We start from the raw sequence: 18552 nt of genomic DNA on the forward strand, positions 1-18552 counted from the left end.
GACTCAAGTCCTTCTATCAGGTTGGTGCAGAAGTGCGGTTTTTGCACTGTTGAAATTTGCCGTTTGATACTGGAACACATTCTAAATTAATGTGGTTATGTTATACATCATCTTAATTTGCAACTCTTGCTTTTTTTTTTTTTTTTGCTGACTTATTACTTGCTGTTTACATTTATTTTAGACTATGGAAATAATGTTAGATAAGAAGCAATTTCGAGCAATTTTCTTATTTGAGTTCAAAATCAGTCGTAAAGCAGCAGAGACAACTCACAACATCAACAACTCATTTGACCCAGGAACTGCTAACGAATGTACAGTGCAGTGCTGGTTCAAGAAGTTTTGCAAAGGAGACGCGAGGCTTGAAGATGAGGAGTGTAGTGGCTGGCCATCTGAAGTTGACAACAACCATTTGAGAGAGACCATCAAAGCTGGTCATATCACAACTACATGGGAAGTTGCGGAAGAACTCAACATCAACCATTTTATGGTCTTTCGGCATTTGAAACAAATTGGAAAAATGAAGAAGTTCGATAAGTGGGTGCTCATGAGTTGACCAGAAATAAAAACATTGTTTTGAAGTGCTGTCTTCTCTTATCCTATGCAACAACAATGAAGCATTTCTTGATCAGACTGTGACAGGCAACAAAAAGTGGATTTTATACAACAACTGGCAATGCCCAACTTAGTGTGGTGAGACCAAGAAGCAGCTCCAAAACACTTCCCAAAGCAAAACTTGCACCAAAGAAAGTCATGGTCACTGTTTGGTGGTCTGCTGCCCATCTGATCCACTACAGCTTTCTGAATCTCAGTGAAGCCATTATAACTGGGAAGTATGCTCAGCAAATCGATGAGATGCACTAAAAACTGCCACAACTGCAGCCAGCACTGGTCAACAGAAAGGGCCCAATTCTCCATGACAACGCCCAAGTGCGTGTCACACAACCGACACTTCTAAAGTTGACTGAATCAGGCTACTAAGTTTTGCCTCATCCGCCATATTCACCTGATCTCTCACCAGCGACCACTTCTTCAAGAATCTCTACAATTTCTTGCAGGGAAAATGCTTCCACAACCAGCAGAATGCAGAAAATTCTTTCCAAGAGTTCATTGAATCCCAAAACAACATATTTTTATGCTATAGGAATAAACCAACTTATTTCTCGTTACTAAATAATGTGTTGATTGTAATGGTTTTTATTTTGACTAATAAAGATCCATTGGAGCCTAGTTATGATTTAAAATTCACGGTCAGAAACCACAATTATGTTTGCACCAACGTAATAAATAGAAAGTGTTGTCTCCATGTGGACACTTTTCAGTACCAGTTTAAGAAATATATACATGCATTCATTTGCAAGAATGCTTTGATAAAACTTGTCTATGGTACGTACAAGAGGAACTTCTGAGTTATTCTGAGAAAACTGATTTCTCATGAGAAAAAAGAATATGAACAAAAGAGATGGTAAATAGTTAATTAGTGCCACTTATTTCAACTTTACTAATGTATAGGAAAAACAGACAAAAGGTAATTTTTTTAAAGGTAGATTTGGTTTTTAATTTTTCATTCTCCATAATAATTTTCTTAACAATACAGTGTAATCAGGGGATTTATACGTCCAATGTAATTTGTGACTAGCTTCAAAGAAATTGAAACTTGTGTGTATGTATGTGTGTTTATATATGTATATATGTGTGTACACATGTAGTATGTAAGAACAAATATAAAGTATAATTTTTCATAAAAAGGTGTTACGAAAATTATAAGCAGACATCAAAGGCCTATCACTGCCTAACTAATTCCTCGTAAATTCAAGTTTAATGTTTTCTTTCCAAAACAAACAAAACCCCTACTGACTCCTTTTTGAGTAAAGGCAAAGTATGAAGTATCTGTATCTGTGCTTCACAGCACAGCCTCAGGGATTCAAGGCCCATTCTGAAATTCCTAATGCAGTAAGCACTTGCCCACACTCATAGGAATGTGGTTTCTTTGCTGTTTTACCAGTTAGGAATTTCGTCTGCCTTCTCTCTATAGAAAATTCCAAGAATGGTAATTGCAGGAAGAGACAGAGTTTTGCATAGTGACTTAAATTTTTTTGTGAATACTACCTACCTTATTTACAAAGTTTGCAAGATGGTTGGTAGCTTGGTATTGACTCTGGTGGGAGTTTTCACATCATGGAACTCAATAAATGCCACCAATCGAGCCTCTTCCTGCTCTCCAGAGCCAGCTGTTAAGCACCAAGTGTGCCTCTTTCCTCATGCTTGTTCTTCTAATAAACTAGTGGGAGACTAATGTCTGAGGGCGGAGGCCATGCCGTTCTATCTTAATATCTCCAGCACCTAGTACAAGACCCAGTAGTACTCCTTGACTGTTTATAAACTATAGAAGGAATGAATCAAGTTGGTTGATAATTGATTAGGAGCCTGTTGACTTCCCTGGTGGCTCAGATGGTAAAGTGTCTGCCTACAATGCAGGAGACCTGGGTTCAATCCCTGGGTTGGGAAGATCCCCTGGAGAAGGAAATGGCAACCCACTCCAGTATTTCTGCCTGGAAAATTCCATGGATGGAGGAGCCTGGTAGGCTACAATCCATGGGGTAGTGAAGAGTAGGACACAACTGAGCGACTTCACTTATGCAGAGAGCCTGCTTCCTCTAATCCCAATTAGGCTCTCCAGAGACAAACCCCTTGGGGCAAATATAGTTGGGACCTTCCTAAGATTGAATTTAGAGACAGAGTTTGAATCTTACTTATGAGGAAGAGTTTGGTTCTACCCCTATCCTTAATCTAGCTGACTTTTTTTTGAAAGAAGTGAGTAAAGCACTGTGTATACCTATGTAAGGTATAACATTAAAAGAAAGCTGATATTAACATAAAATAACTGCCCACAGAAGAAATGCTATAATATTCAACGTAATCACAACTCATTACAATTTAGCACTGAAATAAACATTTTGTCCCACTGGTTGGGATAATTTTTTTTTTAAGAAATTAAAAAATTTTTCATCAATTCTACTTATCATCCAAGTGGCCATCTGCAGTGAAGGGAGAAAAGGAAAGAAACTGGGAATATCTCTGTAGATAAAATAAAATGAAAGGTATTTTCAAAATCATTTTAGGCAGATATCCAAAACTGCTCTGTACACTCTAAGAAGAGAGGTAAAAATATCCTTGAAAAAAATACTTGGGAATTTAAATATTTAAGGTTTTAAAAAGGCAATCTTGAGAGGACTGATCCCAAGGCATCATTTATAGAGAATATTTTAGGACAAGTCAGAACTTGAGGAAGGATACAACAAAGATCTACCAACATTAATTTCAGGAAACTCAGCAAAATGCTTATTCAACAATAAGCTTTGCCTTGAAGGAGAATATAAAGATTTGCTTAGAAAAACAAAGCTGCTGACTGACTGGTAGTTGGGACTAGAACCTTGGTCATTTAAGAGTCCAGTGCTTTTCTACAGACTATCTCAATGATACGAATTTTAGATGGAAAAAAAAGTATAAAAGGCATTTTAGTCAGCTCAGGGATGGCCAACACAATGACTATTAGCTTAACTTCTAAGATTGGCAATTTTCAAAAAATGTTTGTTTATATAGTTGAATCCCATATGTAGTATAGTAAAAATCTATAACATGATCTAAACAATGAGAAAATAAACCACATTTGGCTTTTCAGTTCTAAAAGGCCATGAAATATTTTCAAACATTCTGAAGTAGTATCATTATAGGATCTTGAAAACATAATGGAAAATTAGAATTTTATTGAGATATAGTATATAGGTAGATACATTTTATAAGTACAACTCAAGGATCTCATGACTATTATTATCAGGAGTAAAGTGGGATACCTTCCTGAAATACACAGGGCAATGAAGTATCCCACAGACTAAAAAGCACCGCTCCTTTATAAGATAAAAGTAAGGTATATTGCTTACTTTATAAAGATCTAGTAAATTAACACTCCATTTCTTTCCTACAGCAACTAATTTCTTTAAGGAACATGGAGTCTAGTTCATATGCAGTAAAAATAAAATTCTCCTACATAAACAGCATGAATCTTAGAATTGTTAAACAGAAATTCTGAAAATCCACAACAGGTTATGACAAATAATTGTGTATGATTTTTATGATGTCTAATATTAATGAAATTCTTTAGTAGTTGATACTATCTACACCATGAAGGAAAAGCTGTGATTTGTCAGAGTAGACAAAGCTGGGCTTTAATCCATCCTTTTAACCATACTGCCAAGTCTATATTGTTTTCACTGCGTCTCAATTAGGAGACAGGCAGGACACCTGGTACTTCTTTATCTAAGTCCCATGGGCTGCCAGATGACTCAAAATCCATAACAGGTGCTAAGGCACTGTGAGGATAGTCCTATTATTGAAAGCTGGAGTTGTATAAAATTTGGACCATATATAATTGCTCATAAATCAGTCAATTATTAAATGAAAACAGTAAGTAAAAAGTTGATAAACCCAATTCTATATAACAAAATTTATGTAAACACACTTAAAAAGATTAACCTTAAATAAATAGGATTAAAAATTTAAACCTACCTAAAGGTTCTGAAAATCCTTCCTGATTTAATAATCCAATAATCATTGGCAGCTTCTAAAAAGCACTAACATTATCAAATATGTATATGTTTCACTTTCATGAAAGCTGTATAAACCAAATCATCTACAAGAAAAACTAAGTTACTTGGATTTCAAATTTAATACAATTAAAATTTTGTACTCTCATTCTCAGTAAGATCTGCTTGAAAATATTATCACTAAGTAATAATGAGACTTTCACAGTCAACAGAGAACTGCTTCAGAACTACTAAGTATTAGAGTAAGAATTTTTAAAATATTGAGGGAAAATTAGAAACAATCACTTGTGTTTTTTCCTTTTAGGAACAAAAATTTCAATACATTAAGTTAAGGAAATCAATGTGTTTGGAATAAATACTAAACTTGGGTTATGTCAGAAGACTGCAAAAAGGGAAAAAATAACTAAGTGAAATTTTACAGTGTACAATTACTTAAGTGTTATCTCTACCTAAATGTGCACTAACTTAATTAAGATTCTGTTTAAATGCTATAATTATTGGGAGTACACAAAGTGATTTATTATCATGGTAAATAGTTACAGGGTACAGCAAACCATCATTTAAGACAGTGTCATAGAATCTATGATAAACAATATATTGGCTTAAACTAATGCACTATATGCCCCCAGGGAATAATAGGCTCAGAGACAGGACTTTAACATTAAAATCTACCCATTAATCTTGACTTAACTATAATCTATTCTGTAGTAAAAGGAAGAATGGGTATTCAATGAATTACTGTTTTTGAAATATTGCACTGGGTGCTCATTTACTAAAACAATTTAAGCGGATATGAGAGATGGAATAGTAGTTAAATTTTACAGAATGTTACTAATTTTATAAAACATGCATTTGATTTTCCTTCAGTTTAGCAAGGACATCAAAATTTTAAAAATTTATAGATTGAAAAACTTTTCTTAAAATAACTCTCCCTGATCCTTTGAAAGGACATGTTGTATAAATTACAATACTGCAGTATAATTTAGTCAACTTAATTTCTGCTGGAAAAAAAGAATCATCTATGGAAATATATTATGGGGTCAGGATCTTGGGGGCTGAAATAAGCTTTTAATATTTTTTTAAGTTGTACATCATTGTTTTTTTTGCATGAGAACTTCCAACTGCTTGATTAGACTGACCAGAAGAAAATGTAAAGACCTAGAGTGGTGTTTATATAAATATTACAGCATACACTGACTCACTTTTAAAAAAGATATCCAAAATAGAATTCAAGGAGAGAAAGATAATCATGAGTGACTGAAACAGGCATCACCTCATTTAAATGATAAATCTAGTATTTAACCTTAAGATTTGTGACTGTTATGCATAAAATTGATTTATATTTCTGTATCAGTATAGCTTATGTATATTCAGATGATATTCAGGAATTGTTAAAAGCACACAGTAAAGGAAATTAAGTCAAATTTGTCTCTAACCTTATGTGATGTATAAACTTTGGTGGTTTTAACCCACTGTCCTTTATTTTAAATTTCTATCAAGATTACAAAACATTATTTTCATTTCATTTAAACATAAAAATATCCTAAAGGAAAACTGATTTTTGCTCTGCTATAATTTTGTGGGCTGTTAACGGAATTACTACAGGTGGTTGCTTAAATATATTTATTTGCTTTCTTTTTGATAGCAGGTATGTGCTAAATAAAAATCAACACCTTTATCAAGAGAGAATAAGTAAATGTAGAAACATCAGTTCTACAACAGCTATTTTGCTGCTTCTCTTTTTCTCAACAGCAATTAGTAAAGCAACCCCTTCCCCTCCTCCCTAGTGCCGTCAAGCTGTTCAGAGCAGTTTGCAACTCGACAATGGTACCATTGTGAATGCTCTCTGGGCTTCCTTCCCACAGAGAGTTAAATGGGCAGTTCCTGCTGCCCATGATTGGTGTCCAGTGAAATAATACTCAAGAGCCAGGTTTTATCAGCTTCACGCCAAAGAAGTGAAGCCAGGGAACCCAAGCCTTCATATCATACTGGACCATATGCCAACCCTGATGGCCCCAAAGGTTTATCACTAAGAATCAGGATCCATCATGTCCCTTGTGAAATTTCACTTCACATACCTTATGTGAAATGCAAAGCTTCACTAAAAACCGAACCTTCTTTACAATTGGCATGAACAGATGGACGGTAACAGTGGTTTGGCAAGCAAAAGTTAAGATTTAAATAGGCTGTATTCTCGTGTTTGAGAGGAAAAGCAGTTAGAAGAAAATGCGGAGATCTGTGATCCATAGTTTAATTTTAATTCCATTATTGAGTTACTAAAAATTCAATAGCAAAATCCCTTATATTTAGTAAAGGAAATTAATGGATTAAAAGCACTGCAATTCCTTCATTAAACAAGGTTAGAGTAATTTCAGCTTTACATCCTTCATTCTTTGCTCTCTGAAATCCCCAAATAGCATATGAATCTACTACTGTTTTTTATTTTTTAAAGAAGACTAGAATAAAACTTACATATTATGTAGTAGGTATACTTAATAATAACGTAGGCACACTAGTGCATCTTTGTCACTAATATCAACAACATAAGGGTTTAATAGAGAAAAAGTTCCTTTCTAGCACAGGTCAGAAGTTCGTAAAGATACAGAAGTAGAGAAACTTCAAGTTTTGTTTTTACGGAAAAGTTGGACAATCACCTGATAGTTTTCTAGTTTCTTTCTGGTGTACTATGATATAACCCAACTATCTAGATTGGACCATATGCGGACCATACTGTCATGTTGGATGTGACAAAACAGGTAAGATGCTGGTAGTGCTTTCTTTTCCTATCAGAATAGGATAAAAATACTTCATCTGTCAATACATGTTAAAGTATAATAATATGTAAAAGCACATTTTCTGAGCTCTTGCTACATGGCAGACAGGCTGCTTAGTGCTTCATATGGATAATCTCATTTAATCCTTACAACATTCCTGAGTTTGGTACTCTTTTTACAGATTAAATAAAAATCAGACAGAAAGACAGTGACACACTTAATAAACGGTTCTGGATTCTGAAGCCCATGCTGATTTCCCAACAGTCAGCTGCCACACTTTAAAAAATAATTAATTTATAATTAAGGACTTAGGATAGTCTGTATTTATCAATATTATCTTTGGAGGAAATGATCTACAAAAGACAGTAGATATATAAATTTATGTAGTTTCTCAATAAACTCACTTTCTTCTAACATGAAATGGCAGCAATATTGATGGGCCTCCCTAAGAGGTTTTATAATGTTCTATCGTAATGAATGGCAAACTGCATTAGCGGAGCCAATCAATTACATTTCATTTCGTTTTGGCTCTTATACTTTTGCAACAGGTTCTTTACATTTGAGTAGCAGAACTGCAGGGATAACAAACTGTGACTAATTGAAGAATGATCATTGACTTCTGGTAATTTGTCTGATAAAGTTAAACAGAAACCCATTTCTGGCATTTACGAAAAAAGTCAAATCTAAACAGATTAGAAGAAATCAAATGATATTGGTTTGGTAGGGAAGAATATTAAATCTAGGAGGAAAGTGTTTTTTTAAAAGATAACCATTTAGTTTCATAATATTCCTTATAATGTATATTTCAGAATATTACATATGTATTATACACATATATACATAAAAATCTAAAAATATAAACGGCAAGGATTATAACAGACATGCTCCATTCCACCTACTCAAATCTCACCTTTGAGGCCCAGATTTTCTACACATTCTTCCCTAGTTTTCTGACTCCAAAGTAATGATTTTTTCTTCAGGACTCCCAAAGCATTTTATCTACAACCTGACCGTGACACATTTTACCTTGTGTAATTTTTAGTGTAAATATATATTCTCTCTCCTATTAAATTATAAACTTTATAAGAGATTACCATCTGATTTGTCTTTGCATTTCTCTCAAAATATTTACCATTACTATGTAAGTGATCAATAAATATTTTTGATAGAAGAAAAACAGTATAGTTCTATCTTCTTACCTGGTGGTGGTTAAACTAATTATTCATCATATTTAAGACTGATAAAAGTTTTTTCAAATTATATCTTGGAGTAAGAAAGGCTAAGAAGAAACCTTAAGAAAACTAAGACATGGGAGATGGTTAATTTTATGTCAACTTGGCTAGGCCATGGTACCCAGTTTTTGGTTAAATACCAGCTTAGATGTTGCTCTGAAGGTAATTTTTAGGTGTGATTACTATCTCTACCCTAACTCCCACAGATTTCAGACTTGCCAGTACCCACAACCATGTGAGTCAATTCCTTAAAATCAACCTCTCTCTCTATATATACTTAAGAACACACATCCTACTGATTGCTTCTCTGAGAACCCAAATACAATATGATTATATACTATAACTTCTGAAAATTTTCTATGTATAATAGGTCTCACATTAAAGAAAAATAGGATGTATATAATATCAACATATTTAACATTTATACACAGTCTTAATGTCTCTGGAATCAAAACAAATAATTTAAAATTTTTATTTAAGAAAAAGCCATGATATGACTTTTAATCATGAAACTGATGTTTTAGAATTATATTCTTACAAAAAAGTCAAAAACATCTAAAAAAACCCCAAACCCCACACCAAAACACACATACACTCTCTTTCAACAGGTAACTACTAAATGATGGCTAAACATCAACCTGAAATAGTCCTCAGGTCCAGTGGTTACCCAGAATGTGCCTACTCTTCCTCCCCAGTGATGCATTTCAATTCTAACTGCATGATCAAACCAACAAATTGAGCTCGAGACAAAAAAAAAAAAAAAACAACAAAACCAACAAAACCTAGCTGAGAAAGTCAGAAGTTGTAAGGAAATGCTTTTCAAGTACAAGTAATGCAAGAAATGACAAGTGAAGTGAAGGAGAGGTTTCAAAGCTTGAAAGACAGTCATCAATACTGACAGATTACTGTAATTCTGGCTGCCAGCATGATCGATTTGGGCAGCATATGACAATCAATATTGTCCTCGTTTAGTGAACAGCATTAGATTCATAGATACAGAAGATGTTCCTAGGATAAAATTTAAGCTGTATTTAATGATCATAAATAGCACAATTTATGCTGTGGAATCTTAGTGGGTACTTTTATTGGGCATAAAATAACTGACACAGCAGTTCAATTATCCAAATATAATTGAGTTTATTACATATTCTTTTACTCCATTTCTCTTATGAGGATTAAAATAGAACCTGATGGTTTTCAAAGCCTATTGAGATCTCAATTTTTATTGTAATTTCTCATAAGCTTTATTGATCTGTTTTAGAATACATGATTTTTTTCCTTAATGTGAGCTTATCTGAATTTGTCAAAACTGCATATTTAAAATTTTATTATTTCTGAAATATTCACTATTTAAAATGAAAGGAGATCTATAGTTTAGTATCTTAAAATGAAACCATCTAGTTGTAATTTATTATGTAAACTTCCACTTAAAAATCAAGTAATCTATCTATATTGTCAATTCCCTCAATGTTTAAAATTAATATACACCTTTGTGAACCTTTGTGAAAAGAGAATATAGTTCTTCAGATCAGCAAAGGCTAAGAGTATCTCTACAATATACTTAAATATTATGGGGAAACAACTTCTATACAGCTTCTAAATTCAAGCTTCTAAGTCAAGAAAAACTTGTTTGATTTGATTTAATATTTTTACTGATTGTTGCTGAAGTGGTTTTCCTGATAGAAGTTCCTCACATCTGCTGGGTAAAGTGTTCATATTTACTGTTTTCATCTTAAATTCTCTCTCTTCATCTTAGAATTTTCTCCAGTGTAGTATCTATTAATGTCTCAGCAAGATTAACTATAAGAACTTCATGAAACAAGCCTGAAAATCCAATTCAATCAATTAACCGACCAACCAACCAAATATAAAAACCCAATTAGGCAATTCCTTGCTGTTGGGTAGAGTTGTTTTATATTGACTGTAATCTTTACACATAACAGAATTAATCACGGCACAAAATAATGTACCTTATTTCATTTACTAGGCGCATCTAAAATTCATTATCTCATTTATTCTTTGCCACAATTCTGAGATGGTTATTAGCATGTTTGTTATTAAAGATGAAGAAAGTTAGGGTTAGAGATTCTGGGACTTGACTATGATCACAAGGCAGACCTCAGGTTAAAATCAATGTTTCTAACTGCAAATCCAGCTATTATACCTCTAGTGTAACATGCAAATGGGAAATAGTCCTCAAGAGGTGCAGGTAAAGGAAATTAAGCCATATCCTCACTTTTCATTGGTATACTTGAACTACTTAGTAAGATGTGCATCTTACATGCTGTTTGTCTCTCAGGCCAGAAACAGTTTGTGTTAGTTCAATAAATTGAGTTCCTATTGACACTAGAAGCAAGTAGAGGTTTGTATTACACTCTAATCGCACTCTCATCACTTTCCCAAAAGATTTAAGGCATTCTTAGAAGCTTTTGCACAACGAAGGAAACTATAAGGTGAAAAGCCAGCCTTCAGAATAGGAGAAAATAATAGCAAATGAAACAACTGACAAAGAATTAATCTCCAAAATACAACACACATTTCTCCAAAGAAGACATATGGATGGCCAATAAACACACGAAAAGATGCTCAACACTGCTTATTATTAGAGAAATGCAAATCAAAACCACACTGAGGTATCACCATATACCAGTCAGAATGGCCAGCATCAAAAAGTCTACAAACAATAAATGCTAGAGAGGGTATGGAGAAAAGGGAACCCTCTTACACTCTTGGTGGGAACGCAAACTGGTACAGCCACTATGGAGAAGAGTGTGGAGATTCCTTAAAAACGGAACGAACTGCCATAGGATCCAGCAATCCCAAATACTGTATATTACTGTATATAATGCATATATATGGAATTTAGAAAGATGGCACCAACGACCCTACATGTAGCACAGCAAAGGACACGCAGACTTTGGGACTCAGTGGGAGAAGGTGAGGGTGGGATGATTTGAGAGAATAGCACTGAAACATGTATATTACCATATGTAAAAGAGACAACCAGTCCAAATTCGAAGCATGAAGAAGGGTACCCGAAGCTGGTGCTCTGGGACAACCCAGAGGGATAGGGAGGGGAGAAAAGGGAGAGAGGGGTTCAAGATGGGGAGACACATGTATACCTGTGTTTGATTCATGTCAATGTATGGCAAAAACCATCACAATACTGTAAAATAATTATCCTCCAATTAAAATTAAAAAAAAAAAAAAAAGGCATTCTTTCTACTGTGTCTTAAATCAAATGATGGAAAACACTAACCTCAGGATGAACATCAGGATCAGGGGAACTATCAAGAGGCAAAGGTCACAAAGACGACAATTGTAGTAGAGCTGACAATGTGGACAGAATTAGTTTATGCATAATAAGCTTTCTAGAGATATTCAGGAAATAATAAACTGAATCTTTACATTTCATAACAATGACCACTTCAAATCTGAGTTTTCAACTAGAAGTAAATGAAGATGTAACCACTACAAATAAGAAATGCTATATAAATGTCACTAAGCTTAATTAATCAATGTAACACATCAGAATCTACCTATAATTCTATTCCACACTGTCAGAATACATGAGAAATTACACAGAAATCAGGTTACTTAAGTCAATGTTTCTTAAAAGAAGAAAACATATGCTGCAGACTTATGATACATCTATTTCACATGCAATAGGGTATTTTAAAAAGCCTTCCTTGTAAAGCTTAACATCTACAGTTTATTATGTAGAAGAGAAATAAGTGAAATGTTTTTAATCATATAGAAAAAGTATATGAAGACACAAATCCACTTTACGAATGAGTAACGAAAACAATTTAACTTTTAAAACTGTGTGCCTACAAAGACAGAAATATAGATCAATGGAACAAAATAGAAAGCCCAGAGATAAATCCACACACATATGGACACCTTATCTTTGACAAAGGAGGCAAAAATATACAATGGATTAAAGACAATCTCTTTAACAAGTGGTGCTGGGAAAACTGGTCAACCACTTGTAAAAGAATGAAACTAGACCACTTTCTAACACCATACACAAAAATAAACTCAAAATGGATTAAAGATCTAAACGTTAAGACCAGAAACTATAAAACTCCTAGAGGAGAACATAGGCAAAACACTCTCCGACATACATCACAGCAGGATCCTCTATGACCCACCTCCCAGAATATTGGAAATAAAAGCAAAAATAAACAAATGGGACCTAATTAAACTTAAAAGCTTCTGCACAACAAAGGAAACTATTAGCAAGGTGAAAAGGCAGCCTTCAGAATGGGAGAAAATAATAGCAAATGAAGAAACGGACAAACACCTAATCTCAAAAATATACAAGCAACTCCTACAGCTCAACTCCAGAAAAATAAATGACCCAATCAAAAAATGGGCCAAAGAACTAAATAGACATTTCTCCAAAGAAGACATACAGATGGCTAACAAACACATGAAAAGATGCTCAACATCACTCATTATCAGAGAAATGCAAATCAAAACCACTATGAGGTACCATTTCACGCCAGTCAGAATGGCTGCGATCCAAAAGTCTACAAGCAATAAATGCTGGAGAGGGTGTGGAGAAAAGGGAACCCTCTTACACTGTTGGTGGGAATGCAAACTAGTACAGCCACTATGGAGAACAGTGTGGAGATTCCTTAAAAAACTGGAAATAAAACTACCTTATGATCCAGCAATCCCACTGCTGGGCATACACAATGAGGAAACCAGGAGGGAAAGAGACACATGTACCCTAATGTTCATCACAGCACTGTTTATAATAGCCAGGACATGGAAGCAACCTAGATGTCCATCAGCAGATGAATGGATAAGAAAGCTGTGGTACATATACACAATGGAGTATTACTCAGCCATTAAAAAGAATACATTTGAATCAGTTCTAATGAGGTGGATGAAACTGGAGCCTATTATACAGAGTGAAGTAAGCCAGAAAGAAAAACACCAATACAGTATACTAACGCATATATATGGAATTTAGAAAGATGGTAACAATAACCCTGTGTATGAGACAGCAAAAGAGACACTGATGTATAGAACAGTCTGTTGGACTCTGTGGGAGAGGGAGAGGGTGGGAAGATTTGGGAGAATGGCATTGAAGCATGTATAATATCACGTATGAAACGAGTCGCCAGTCCAGGTTCGATGCACGATACTGGATGCTTGGGGCTGGTGCACTGGGACAACCCAGAGGGAGGGTATGGGGAGGGAGAAGGGAGGAGGGTTCAGGATGGGGAACACGTGTATACCTGTGGCGGATTCATTTCGGTATTTAGCAAAACTAACACAATATTGTAAAGTTTAAAAATAAAGTAAAATTAAAAACAAAAACAAAACTGTGTGCCTATTTCGTCCCAGGCAGTGCTCTAAGAGTTTTACACATATTGACTCATTCAGTTCTCAATACACTATAGGCTAGATATTATTATCATTCTTCATTTTATGGATAAGGAAATGAGGCGGATAAGTTAAATAACTTGCCCAAGCTGCAGGACTAAGGAAGAGGTGACCAATATTTGAGTCCAGGCAATCTGGCTCCAGAAGTCATGTTCTAAAACACTCCATGTCCTCTCATACTTCCATGTTTCTGTTTATGTTGTTCCCTCTGCCTGGAATACTCTTCTTAATCTCATCTACCTGATTAACTCATTTATCCTTCAAGATTGGGTCAAGCCTTATATTCTCAGAAGTGTTTGCTGATACCACCATCCCTTCCAGCTGAGAGGCCCCTTGTTATAATAACTTGCAGAACATTCTGTGCATAACTCTTATTACAGTATAGATACTGAAAACAATATATTTCCTCAACTAGACTGAGTACTTTGTAATGACTGTTTTGGTTATCTCCGCACACCCAGATTAGCAGACCACCATTAGCAGTATATGATGGGGCTCTAATTAATTAACCAAAAGACAAGTACTGACTACAACTGTATAAAAGAAAATACCGTAACTGTTTAAACACTGGGGAGGAACACTCCATCATCTATATGTCAATAAACAAGAACTCCATAGGCCTTAGCACATTAAAAGAAGTTACCTTGGAAAGTAGAAAACAACTGTTGAACCAACTGTTAAAAAGGATACAAGTTTTGATACAATGGAATCAGCGATTTCAGAGCACGGCTTGCATTTATAGCTGTTGCTCGAACCATAATAGGTAGGACCTTTCCATTCACAATAGCACCATCAAAGAGTGGACCAAAGAAGGGAACCTGATTGAGAAATTAGAATAATTTAACAATTCAAACTGGAAAAAGGCTGTAAATAACAACAATCAAAAAGTTTGCATATAAAACAATCTTTCTGCTTCCTCTTTAGTTCTTCCTTTAGTAGAAATGCTATTCCAATTTTCTGCCAAGATGGGTCATTCATACTAGGACAACAAACAAAACAAAAAATGCCAAAGGTCTACAGGGGTTCCATTCAAAAGAATTATGTGCTTCATGTAACTGATTAAACAACTTATACTACCTACCACTTTTCCAATTTTTGTAGCCTCAATTGTATACAAAAATCCAACACTTCAAGTTACTTTATTATTTTCATGCAATGCCAGCTTTACCAATGAACCTAAAACATTATTTTTTTTTATTATATGGTTTATTAGAAAAAGATCTGGCACTATTATCAAATGACTGATATTTTCAAAAGTATTCCATTTCAATATGGCTAGTACAAATGGCAGCTAAAGGCAAAGAATGAGCTATGGATAATACAATAAATATTGTATGTTTTGTGGCCACATATTGTCTCTGCTGTATATTCTTCAATTTTTCAACTGAGAAAAACCCATTAAAAATGTAACATTCATAGCTTGTGGGTTATATGAAAACAACAGGAAACGGGCCATCATTTGCTGACCTCTGATTAGATGAATCCTAAAAAAATTTGGCCATAAGCCATAAGCATTGTTTCACACACGGGAAACAATCCATTTCAAGAAGATTCATGATCAACAGTCAAAAACTAGTTTTTCCATAACAAAATGTCCTCAAAAAAAAAACACAAAAAAACAAAAAAAACCCAAAAAACAAACACCAAAATACTGCCAAACTTTTATTCTTTGAAAGAAAATACTTCTTCAGGTGTTTCAGCCGTATAAGACATTCAACTAGAACTACTTGCTTTTTTAAAACTTTGTAGAATTCTCATTTATTAAGTGACATAACTAATCATGTAACCTTAACAAAATGTATTAACTAAAAATATAGGAATCATACTGTTCTAAAAGGGAATGATTACCTTGTGTTTTAGGAAACTCTAAATTGTCCTGTTAATAAAGCTAAGTCTTTTTGTGAGGTTAGTGTAAAGGAACTTCCACTCTGGCGCTACCTAGCCTTGTCCCATTCAAATACATTTCTATCTGTTTTTCCTGTTTTAGCTTGTTCTGAACTAACCTTGGACAATTCACATAGCTACTTGAGTCTGTGTCTCATCTCCTCTCAATTTTTACATAGCCTAATTCATCTGAGAGAAAGAAACTCATAAATCCACATAGAACTCAAAATATTTTATTAAAATGTAAGATAAAGAATTCTTACCTCTGGTTTTTTCATTATCTGGATACTGAACATGTGGTTTTTCATCGGGTATATTACAATAAGGACATCACCAAATTCTGTAGGAATAATTCCTCTCCTGTAGTCTCTAGTATGCTCTGACCAAACAATGTGCACTTCATCATTTCCTAAATGTCTCAACTGGAAAACCAAGAAAATAGTTCACAGTGCTTGAGAAAGGCCCTGTGAATATTGTCATACAGCTACTGACAACATACTAGAAAAAGATTAAAAGGGAAAGAAATTTTAAAAATATTTTTAAAACTTCATTTGACCATTTTTCACAACATGCAAAACACAAACACTCAAAAAGATGTTAGGAGATGCTGCAGAAGACCAGATAATTTTCAACTGTCTACAGTCAATGGGAAACAGAGAAATTAGATTAAAAAAGATTCACATACAGTCCACTCTTCTTAACCAGCAATTGCACCAATTTTCCACTACCAAACCTTTTCAAAAATTGTTTAAAAGAGTGTTTTAAAGAGTGACTGATTTAAGACTGTTCTTTTTTTCTGACCACTCTTTGGAAGTGCCTATGACTGAAAGTGAAAGGGACTAAAGGAGGCAACAGGAAGAGAAGTAAAAGAAGTAAATAATTCATAAATTACCTTTGAAGTAAGAGAAAGATGATTATACTTGGCTTAACACATTTATTTCCAGGTTTTCTTTGCCTATGAAATTTTGCCTATGAAGGTGTTCTTGGCAATCAGACATTGTGTTCATTAAAATTATAAAAAGTATCTACAAGTTAGAGTTCTATTAAGTTATTAGAAAAATTAACTTAATATCCATCAGTACTGAGTTTTCTTCAAGGAAATATGTTTAAACATGTATTTTAATATACAGTTTGGTTATCTTGGTAAATTTATTGATTCTGCCACTGCAAACATTTGAGTCCATTATTGGTGCCTAACTCACGGGTTTTTCTATTACCTTCAGATAACTTGAGATACTGTAGACAGAAATGTGTGCATGAGAAAATTAGGATAAGTGTTGTCAATATTCTTAGTATGAGCTAAAATACAGGCAATTTCTGTTTTTGAAATAGTGATTTATTTTGGCTTGCTTACTACACGGCAGGATTACAAACATGTGATTTAAACAAAGAAAGGAATTAAGTCCAGTTAATAAAAGGTTCTCTTCTGTCATCCTTTAACCCTGGAGTTCCTAATCTGGGTTCAAGGGAATCTATGTATTTTGCAAATTCTATGTATTTTTCTGACAAGAGTCTATCATACAGGACTAGGTAACACAAAAAAACCCAAGAACCAATGTTATAGTGGTTCTTAAAAGTCCCCAACACCAATCTATCTAGAAAATCCTAATCACTATGAATAAAATTAAGTATGTGAAAACACAAGGTAAATCCCTGAACTTTAAAATTTATATTCCTAAGTAAGAAACGTCCTCTCTTCTTTGACGGATTATAAGATAGTGCCAGCTATTACTCTAAAGACAGTGCCTAGCTAAATCTATAGAGCAGGATCTATTATTTTAGAAATATAAAGAATTTTATTTTCTTTTAAAGACATTTTTTTTAGGTTTAAGTGGATTAAAGTTTCTTTTTGGAAAACATAAATGTGCTTATTGTCCTAAATACACGATGATAGACCTCAAACATCAAAACAATGTTCAAGTTTTAATTATCATTATTTACAACAAACACACACACACACACACACCTTGAATGATATAAATGCACAGCTTGGGCTTTGTGACATTTTTAAAAACCAAAAAAGATTACACAACTCAGAAAAGCTATGGCTCTGTAATTTCATTTTTTAATCAAAATACTTTAAAAATATCCTTCCTATACAGCCATCCCCATGTGTCAGCTTCCCTAATAGGTTTATGTTAACTGAATACAAAAGAAATGTGAAATAAATTTAACCAGGAGGGATGATCCAATCTAATTTTGATACATTAATGTCATATGCTGTACATGTTACAATAGCAGCCAGATCTAATACTAAGCTCCAGGCTATACTGAGATTTCCAAATGGCAGATTGTTCTAAGTGATATCAAGTATAATTGAAGTAATAAACGATAGTAAAAGCTGAGCACACTGTCAGGAAGAATTTAAGTATTTACTTTTTAAAATTAAATGAGTTAGGTTAGGAAAGACAAGACAACTGAAATAATGCAGGTCTCAATTTACAGAAAATTCCTTTTATTTATCTGCTACATTAACCCTTGAACTCTTGCCAAAGCTATCTATAATTTCTAGTGCCCACTTATCTAAAGAAATGAGAGAAAAGGGCAACTGTAGTTTTATTTTATAATGAAAGTTTGTCTTCAAATATCTACCACAGAGTATTAAAAGTCTGTTATGGAAGTTTAACAGAAAATAATATATTTTTACAAAAATCCTGTAAT

At 34.0% G+C, this 18552-nt stretch overlaps 1 protein-coding gene across 6 annotated transcripts in view; it reads right to left on the bottom strand.

Moving 5' to 3' along the window:
• RALGAPA1 (Ral GTPase activating protein catalytic subunit alpha 1) overlaps positions 1 to 18552 on the bottom strand; it is a 211099-nt gene that overhangs the window by 13924 nt on the left and 178623 nt on the right. For all 6 annotated transcript variants that reach the window (XM_005222080.5, XM_059879341.1, XM_059879343.1 and 3 more), the window contains 2 exons: positions 16155 to 16313; positions 14698 to 14825 (listed from right to left, as the gene is read on the bottom strand). In XM_005222080.5, the coding sequence (XP_005222137.1) occupies positions 14698 to 14825; positions 16155 to 16313 (287 nt within the window). The remainder of the gene's footprint in view (positions 1 to 14697; positions 14826 to 16154; positions 16314 to 18552) is intronic.

This window comes from Bos taurus, chromosome 21, assembly GCF_002263795.3.
Source record: "Bos taurus isolate L1 Dominette 01449 registration number 42190680 breed Hereford chromosome 21, ARS-UCD2.0, whole genome shotgun sequence".
NCBI classification, from domain to species: domain Eukaryota; kingdom Metazoa; phylum Chordata; class Mammalia; order Artiodactyla; family Bovidae; genus Bos; species Bos taurus.